This window comes from Pangasianodon hypophthalmus, chromosome 5 (genome assembly GCF_027358585.1).
Source record: "Pangasianodon hypophthalmus isolate fPanHyp1 chromosome 5, fPanHyp1.pri, whole genome shotgun sequence".
NCBI classification, from domain to species: Eukaryota; Metazoa; Chordata; class Actinopteri; order Siluriformes; family Pangasiidae; genus Pangasianodon; species Pangasianodon hypophthalmus.
Genome location: NC_069714.1, coordinates 22,294,027 through 22,303,410, shown reverse-complemented (window position 1 = coordinate 22,303,410; position 9,384 = coordinate 22,294,027). Strand labels below are relative to the sequence as shown.

The 9,384-nt window shown below is 36.7% G+C and overlaps 1 protein-coding gene across 1 annotated transcript; it reads left to right on the top strand.

Annotated features, from left to right (window-relative positions):
- The first annotated feature begins 726 nt into the window (after positions 1 to 726).
- agr1 (anterior gradient 1) lies at positions 727 to 5,518 on the top strand. The gene is made up of 8 exons (XM_026912705.3): positions 727 to 886; positions 1,778 to 1,876; positions 2,583 to 2,646; positions 2,776 to 2,828; positions 3,482 to 3,558; positions 4,040 to 4,103; positions 4,271 to 4,354; positions 5,216 to 5,518. Exons 2-8 carry the CDS (start codon positions 1,783 to 1,785, stop codon positions 5,263 to 5,265), a joined length of 486 nt encoding a protein of 161 aa, XP_026768506.2. The 5' UTR covers positions 727 to 886; positions 1,778 to 1,782; the 3' UTR covers positions 5,266 to 5,518.
- The last annotated feature ends 3,866 nt before the right edge of the window (positions 5,519 to 9,384 follow it).

Sequence of the window (9,384 nt, the reverse complement as noted above, 5' to 3'; positions counted from 1 at the left end):
TAACAACAACAACAACAACAATAATAATAATAATAATAATAATAATAATAATAATAATAATAATAATAATAAAACCAAGGTTAAATAAAAAGAGTTAAATCCAGAAGTTGTAGGAGCTCTATATTATGGTTTTGAAAATTGAAAAAAAAAATATTGATATTTTTAATGAGACATTTTTAAACATTTTAATCAGATTTCTTTGGCTAGGATTTTTTTAATTTTTTATTTATTTATTTATTTTTTTACTTTTTCAAATGTATTTAAGCTCTATGTCTGGCAATAAAACTATAAAATCGCACCCTTCATTTTTACAGTAATATATAAAAGTTACAGATCTGCACTGTATTAAAATCTGATTACATTACTGTAAACAAATATTACAGCAAGACGGCTGTAAATATTAATTAGCCTACAGTAACTAGGTTACTTAAAAATAGAGGGGAAAACAGCATTTAAACAACTTTTAAAGCACAATCTGCACATTTCAAGCGAACAGAAACAGTCACACATTTCTCTTTTAAATAGTTTTTAAAAATTTTGAAAGTTAAAAAAGATTAACTCGTTAAAAATAGTTGTGTCGGAGGGGGCGTGGTCGAGAGGTGGGTGTGGGCGGAGACAAGAGGCGCGTTACCCCACTCTCGACCACGCCCGCTCTGTCACAACAGTCTTTTACATTTTCCCAAGCCCTAATACTTTGTATTTCATTTAAGCTTTTATGTCAAACTATGAATGCAATGTCATGCATGTTCTTCTGTTGGGAGAAGAAGAATAGCTGAGAGTCAGACCTGTTTGGTGGCTTTAGCAGCTATAAGAGCACCTGCATGACAGTAAACCCTGTCAGACAGGAGGGAGGGACAACTGGTCTGGATCACACTTTTCACCTACTGTAAGTTTTACTTTATGGAATATTAATATGAGTATGGTGTGTGTAGACTTTGCTTTCAGTGCTTTGTTAAAGACATGTTTCTTTCAGTAAATATTTAATCTGTCTTTCTGGTTGTTTTCTACTTCATGTGAGTCAAGAAACCTGCAAAGAAGCCAACACACCCATAAATTAACTCTAATCTAAAATCTCAATCTAATCTAAAAAAGGAGATGGAATCAGAATTTTATAAATATACCTTACTGTGCAAAAGCCTTAGGCACGCGTAAAGAAAGAATTCTACAAAGCAATTCTGACTTGAAAAATAATGAAACTAACATTTCTACATTAAAAAATCGTCTACTATAAATAGCAGTAAACAGTAATAAAATAAACAAAGTCAGTATTTGGTGTGACAGACCTTTGCTTTTAAAAAAAAAAAAATAAAAAATGCATCAGTGGTGGAAGTAGCTTCCGCAGGAAACTGGCTGGTAACTTTTTCTAAGCATCTTCGAGAATCTGCCAAAGTTCTGCCAAAGATTTTTCTTTTCAAAATTTGTTTAAAAAAAAAAAAACCTAGGGTGCCAACAATTACTCCAATCTATGTAAAGTCATGTTGGCATGAAATTGACGATAACGCGCATTGCTCTCAGTATTTTATTCAACACAAAACCTTGAACGCAAACCTTACTTAAAATGAAAAAGCAAATGATTTCTCTGACTTTGAACCAGTTTTTCATGTCTAACAGCTCCTTCGCCCATACCTGACTCTATTTTTGAGGAGCTCTTGACAGGGCTTGTTTAAATACTTCTTTGTGAAAACAATGGAACAAAGACAGAAGAAAACACAATACTAATCATACCGGTATGTGTATGGTGTGTATTGTTAGTCCACCTTTTTTACTCTGTATGCAGTAATCATGGCCCGCTGGTCCCTGTATGTGTTTCTGCTGCTGTTCTCCTGTGATCTGGCCTTGTCGAAGAAAAAGAAATCAGTCCAGACTCTCTCAAGAGGTAAGATCATTGAGTCTGATGAATATAATGCTAAATTTGGTGTGTATTGTAAACCAGTATGAATTGTAAATATAACATTTCTTTACTTACAAAAGTCGGGATAGACAGTACAATGCACATGACTGAATGGTGATGACATTTTCCTTTTCATTTTTAACCATTAGTGATTAGTTCGTAGCTATAAACAAGACAGTTTTTGGTGGTTATGTTTTGTTTCGCTTCAAGTTACCACTTTTGATGAACACCACAGACTCTGAACAGATGAGGTGTGCTTTGAACTGGAAACAGAGAATAAATGCATACCTCAGAACAGAGAAGGCAAATTAATTTTTAAAAAATCTATGAAAGTCTGTGAAAACTTTACAGAGGTGACATGGAGGTTGTTTTTCAATAAGGCATGACCATGAATTAATATACGGAGGCCACAAGTTAATATTGAGGTGAAATTAAGTGTTTCATGGCCATGAATGATTATGCCATAGTCGTGATCACGAATTGTGTAACTTGGGCTCATGACCAGTTAATTATTTGGTGGGAACGAGTGAAAAAGTCTATCACTTTGAGAATTTTATCGAATTTAATCACTACATGTCTCCCCACATGTGGGTTGATCAAGAGTGATCTCATCTGGACAAACAGTAGGTCTGGTATAGTTTATTGCTAGCATGCGTTGATGGCATTCAGGCAGACTTTTTCCTTGTTTAAGGCTGGGGTGATGACATTTCCTGGGTGCAGACATATGAGGAGGGGCTGAAAAAAATGACGGAGAGGTACGACGTTCCATTTTTGCATAGCTAAATATGAAATCAAACTCTGATTTGCTCATATTTGCAGATTACATAATGCTGCTAATATGTGTGTGTGTGTGTGTGTGTGTGTGTTTCATTTTATCACTACAGTAACAAGCCACTGATGGTCATTCATCACTTAGATGACTGCCCATATAGTCAAGGTTTGTAACTTTGATATATTTGTTCATTATCTAAAGGTTCATATGTGATTTAGATAATACATTAATAGTTTATGCTATCAGATGCAGATAATTAAGGAGTATCAGTGAAAGTACAGTATTAATCAGCGTAATATACCACATATACCTATGGGTGACAATTTAAAGGAAAAAAACAACATATAGTGTCTTAGTAAGGTGCTGGACCATCACATGCTGCTAAAACAGTTTCTGTGGAATTATAGTAGAGAGATGGAGAACTGTTCTTCCAAAAGATATTCCCTCAGTGATGATGGTGGTATAAAGCACTGTCTAACACGTCACTTCAAAATCTCCCATAGGATTTTAATTGGGTCGAGATGTGGTGACTGTGAAGGTTATAGCATTCTTATCAAACCATTCTGTGAACCCTCGTGTCACGTACATGGGGCCAGAATCAACCTGGAAGAGACCGCTCCCATCAGGATAGAAATATTTCTACAATGTCCCCATAGCATAACAAAGCCACAGATTTTTCCTTTACATTTCACCCATCTGTATATGAGGACTTCTGACCTTTAAAGTCATACTACTGTACAGTATATAGTGTAGTGTGTGTGTGTGTGTGTAGGACATTGTTGTTAACATACTTTTATCTCTTTCATTCATACACCAAGCTCTCAAAAAGGCTTTTGCAGAGCACAAATCCATCCAAAAAATGGCCAAAGAAGATTTCATCATGCTCAATTTAGTGGTAATGTTTTACATAACTGTCATACAGTCAGTGTAGTGCTCACGTTACACTTATACACGCACTGAGCTCTTAGGAACACTAGGAACACTAGTCAGAACTGCTGATCACTGGATGTTTTTTTTATTGCACCATTCTGAGTAAACTCTAGAGACTGTGTGTGAAAATCCCAGGAGATCAGCAGGTATAGAAATATTCAAACCAGCCTGTCTGGCTTTGCCATGCTCAAAATCACTGAGATCACATTGTTTCGCCATTCTGATGGTTGATATGAACATTACCCGAAGCTTGTGGCCCGTATCTGTGTGATCTTATACAGTGTACTGCTGCCACACGATTGGCTGATCAGATGATAGCGTGAATGAGTAGGTGTACAGATGTTCCTAATAAAGTGCTCAGTGAGTGTAAATTGATATAAACTCTTTGTACATCAATGACAGGACATTTCACTGATTGTCTAACCCAGCCTGAATATTACTTGCAGCACGAAACGACGGATCCCAATATGGCTCCTGACGGCTATTACGTTCCCAGAATTCTTTTTGTTGGTGAGCTTCTCCTGAAAATATTAAACTTAATGATTTGTCACTTAAGTATCAATATTAAATGCACACAAAACTGTAGATACTTTATTTTTCTTTAGAAACCAAATCCTCTCAGCTTGAGTCAATATCTCAGACTAAATGACGAGCTATCTGTTTCTTCTTTATCCCAGATCCCACGCTGACCGTGCGCACCGACATCACTGGCAAGTACACCAACCGCAAGTACACCTATGAACCTGAAGACTTGGATTTCTGTGAGTATTTAATTAACCTGACATATTGATGACTAGTACCTATATGACCTGATACACTCGGGCAGCTTGCTCCATCTATTTCTGCTCTTAACATGTTCTTCTCAAACACACCAGTTTTCTGGTTAATTAATTAAAGCTATTAATTAAAGCATTCACATGCTCATGTTGCCTTGCCCGTGTCTATCAATGAGATGAGCAATATATGCGATACATTATCTGAGCATGAAATTTGTACCAGAATACTTTTGTGCTTAGTATTTTTTTGTGTTTTTCACTTGTCAACTTGTGTTGAGGTTATGGTTAGGGGCGGAGTTAGTGTTTGTAGCTTTTCAGGCAGCTACATTTACATTAAATAAATGAAATCCAACCATATCTGAACTGTAGCACATATGCTTTACTCTAGAAGTAGTGGGGTTTGAATAGATGAAATGGACATATATATCAGGGAACAAGCTTTTCAGGGATATATGACATGATGTGTTTGGGCCAAGTGGGCGGAGCTTGAAGCCTTCATCCAAGATGCTAAGTTTCAGATAATGCAGTGTACAAAAACAATGAAATTAACACTTTTTCTGTTGTGTTTTGATATTTGATATTTACTATACCTTAAGAGAAGACATGTTATAGATGCAGTTTATCCACAAATCTGAGAAATTGCCATACAAGCATAAACACTCCCATAGGTTTACATTTAAAATGTGTACTGGTAGTTAAGAAAAAAGTGCCTAGTGTTAATGCACCCTTAATCAGTATGCAGGAATGCTATGATGTCATTTTGTAAATGACTGATTTTCACCTGATAAATCATGACATATGATGACCTCTGATTAATCACATCCTCTCCTCTGTGTTTGTGTCTAGTGGAGGAGAACATGTTAAAAGCCATGAAGTTGCATCACACGGAGCTGTAAAGAGATCAGAGCTGATCACACAGGAGAATGGCCGATGGATGAAAAGATCTGAAATGGAAACTGTTTGTTGTACTAACAGACTTTTCAAGTATCGCACAGGGAATGAGCCAAACAATTTGAGTATACACTGAATTGTGATTAAATGTGTTCATGTTTTTCGGCTCTCATTTGTATGCTAGTGTTGATCTGATTGATATGAGTTACTGAAACACTGGTAAGCTGACAAATAAAAATTACTGAACACAGTTATAAACAGTGTATAAATACAATACAATTCATCAGTCACTTAACTCAGGTCATCAACCACATACAGTGTTTATCTCATTCATGCCATGATTTCAAATAACACTTGACCATGACCTTTCCTCACTTCCTTTACCAAGTAGTGTAAAATCCAGGCTCATCTTCAGGGACGGACCTATAGCTTTCATCATGGATTTCTACCCATATAATTATCCATGTCAGCTTATATCTCCATATTTCCAGCATATCCTTGTCGCATTACTCAATCCTACTCAAGAGTAGGAGATTTAATGTAGTTTTGTAGTGTTCATTCAGTGTAAAATGGACCCAGCATATGATACTGAGTGCTTAATACTTCTCTCTCCAACCAGTAGAGGACACTACAACATGTACTATAAAGTTCAACCACCTCAGAAAAAAGTGGTTGGTTCTCAGACCTTTTCAAATAGTTGTTTATTTTAGCATAACTAACTAAACTTAATAAGCCATTGATAGTCTGAATCCCATGCCTATTGGTGGAATTTAACTAATCCATGGGCGTATGAGAGCTGTAAATGATGATCAGAGATCAAAAACCTGCTAAACTTGATGGTGTCATGGTTGTTTAAACTCTCAAAGTAATTTGAAGAAACTGGGCAAGGTGAAGATAGAAAATGCAGTGTGGGAAAAAAAAAAAAACCAATTCATCTAATGAGCCATAGTTAAAAGTTATGTTTAGGGACAGAATGAAATCTAGTCTAATCCAGCAGGGACACAACTGGCAAATCAGAGGAGAGTCCATTCACTGGAGACATTAAAGCATGGCATGGCAAAGTGTTTTTTTTTTTTTTGGTTCACTAGTGTGTCAGAAGAATAGCTGGTGAGAATATAAGAGGGAACGTCTGTGAGTTTCTGTTTCTTGACAGCACTGTTGCGTTCTGGGGTGCATTTCAGCTAGAGAGGTAGAAAATCAATGGAGTAATGAACACTGAACATTTTAAACAGAGTTTGATTCATCCTTGGGAAAATAACTGAGTGTAATACATGTTTCAGCGTAATAACGACTCCCCAAACATACTGAAAATCTAATTAAGACCTACTTGAAACAGAATTGCAGTATTAAATTGGCCACCAAGCATAAACATTACTGAGGGTGTGTGAGATCAGTTGGATGGAGAAATCTAAAAGAAGAGTTCTAGCAAATTCTTCCAGCAAAGTCTGGAGATATTTACCACTGTATTGTGGTAAACGTCCAAACAAATGTAAGTGATGGGTTCGCATGATGGAGAAGGATTGACTTTCAACTTGCTTTACTGTCTCCATGTAACAGCTCTCTCTACCCATGTCCTACATTTTGTGGGATGTGTCATGTGATTTAACTGTCCAATAAGAATACAGAAGCTAATACAAAAATGAACAAATTAGATCTTTAAGCTGTTAGGACTTTAGTGCTATTGGCATAAAGGATTTTAACATGGAAAACAATTGCACTTACACTTGCATATGTTATTATGCTATTATTATATTATTATTAAGCTTATTAAATGACTTCATATTTGGTGCATCTTACATAAACACACAGACAAAAAAAAAATCCTCACAATTTTGATCAATCATCAAAAGAGTCTGCAGCATTTCAGTTTTGACAGGTTTACATTCCACAAAGCCACCAATGAACCCCAAGCAAGTAATACAGCACGCCATGAATCCAGGCACAGCAATGCGTATGCCTGAAATACTGCTGATATAAAAAAGATCATAACTACGGTAAGTACCGTCAGAAGCTGTACACTAGGCTGAGGGTATACCTTCAGTAAATGTTAACAGAGTATGCTAGCAATGCAGCAGTAGGTACAGTTCCAACCACTACTACTGCTGAAACTGACAGAGTGATTTATCCCTCAGCTGTAGCGATGCTTGGGATACTGGTGTCAAAAGAAGATCATACTAGAGGATACTACACAATAAAATCCAAAATACAAGCCACCCTGGATGTGTGGTTGCTTGTTTTCCACCTAGCATGCTAATGTTAGTCAGTTAACTCGCTAATATCGTCCGTTTTGATCCCAAAGGTTTTGTGACTCACTAACACAATTGCCCGTTGCCCGGAGATCAGAACACAGGACAAAGTCAAGAGGAGTCTAACCACAGCATGCTAGCTAAAACGAAAGGCTTCTATCCATCAGCGCACTGCTTGTGAAGGTCTGTGGAGAGCGTTTACACGTTGTCCACAGGGTTCAGTGTCAATTCAATTGATGTGAGCTCAAAGAGAATTTACAGGAAAAGCTTTCTCTGGTTTTCTCTTCTGCAGCTCTGTGTTATATTGTACTGGAAATTTGTAGTATGATCTTTGGCTGTACTACTTTTAGATGTAGATGATATGGGATGTATCTGAGCTGGTATATGATGGTGTTTGTTAGAAACTTCCTGCCAATATGAATACAACGGCTATTACTATGAATTACAGAGTCACTATTTCAATGTCAATTCAATTCAATTTATTTGTATTGCGCTTTTAACAATGGACATTGTCACAGAGCAGCTTTACAGAAATATATAAATTCCAGATGTAAATTTTAAATGTATAAATCCCTAGTTACTCTTATAGGATTTTCCAGGGCGACACACAGCAGCACAGGAACATCATGTTAGAGTATTTTTTTATCTCCCCTGGTTCAATAATGCTTTTTTTTTTAAACCGTTGATAAAAAAATTTGAGTGAGGTCCATCCTGTCCATCACGTATTATGTACACTATGAATAAAAAATTTTCAAAAACATTACTAAATATTTTTTTGCATGTAGGTGTAATACACAAATTTTCAAAAAAACAGACCTACATAGAAAACATAAAGAAAGCACACACGGCGAGTTGCCTTATTGAATTTCCACAGGGAAGAGAGAGCATGCTAGGGATGGATATTTGGACTCTGGAGCAAACTCAGCTGCATGCAACGAGAAACACAAATCATGTTGATCAGGAAATGGCCCTAGCAGAATGTGCTCGGCAATGTTCATTTCAAATTCAATTTGAACTAGACGGCAAAGCAGAAAATTATATTGTCAAAGGAAATCTGTGAATAAAAGATGTCCATTCGTGCTTTCAGAGGAATGTATGATGGAGTGAGGCACGTCTCTATTTCTTGAGCAGTGACAGCCCGTGCTCCTTTTAACAACTAAAACACTTCTTTAGAGGAAAATGGCCTCCAGCAAACATCTTCACATCAAAAACAGAGCCAAGGCAAAAGCTATACTTTCATATTCACCTGAAGACCAATATGTTACAGGTGCACACACACACACACACACATACACAGAAACACACTCACATGCAGTGCACTCAGTCACAAACTCAAAGCCAGGGACATGGTAACATGAGCATTTTTCCCCTGAAGGGTAAATTACATTGTTTTCCAAGAGTATTAGAGACTAGTCATTTGTTCTGGTTTCACTAAGCAATTTTTGAAGTCCCCACAATTTTATATCACACAATTCCTTAAATGAATCATGTTTATTTTTCTTTTTTTCTGTGAAGATACCAGTTTTGAAGGATAGCATGAAGCTACAGGATGTCTCATAGTTTATAAAGAGCTGGACCATCACACAAAGCTGACAGGCCTGCGTTTTAATCAAGACTCAAATCATGGCACAGTGAATGTACACTTCATGTCTACATGCGTACACGGATTGATGAATTCTTTTAAAAAGGAATAAATCTTTCTTGACTGACAAATTTCCTGTGATTATGTTCAGCTCCAAGTCAACTGTGAAACCCTTCAATTACCAGTGACTTAAAGGAACTCCTGTTTATAAAGGTAGCCTGAATGTCAAAATGCCAAGCTAATGTATCTAAGTGCAACGGAAGTGTCATTTCCCCCCCCCGCAGACAAAATGGAAA

What these genes read in the sequence shown, in the direction of transcription:
- agr1 (XM_026912705.3), top strand. Translation starts at nt 1,783, where the DNA reads ATGGCCCGCTGGTCCCTGTATGTGTTTCTGCTGCTGTTCTCCTGTGAT. An exon ending in CTGAAAAAAATGACGGAGAG is followed by an intron (nt 2,647 to 2,775) that starts GTACGACGTTCC and finishes TTATCACTACAG; the next exon opens with TAACAAGCCACTGATGGTCA. An exon ending in TGACTGCCCATATAGTCAAG is followed by an intron (nt 2,829 to 3,481) that starts GTTTGTAACTTT and finishes TCATACACCAAG; the next exon opens with CTCTCAAAAAGGCTTTTGCA.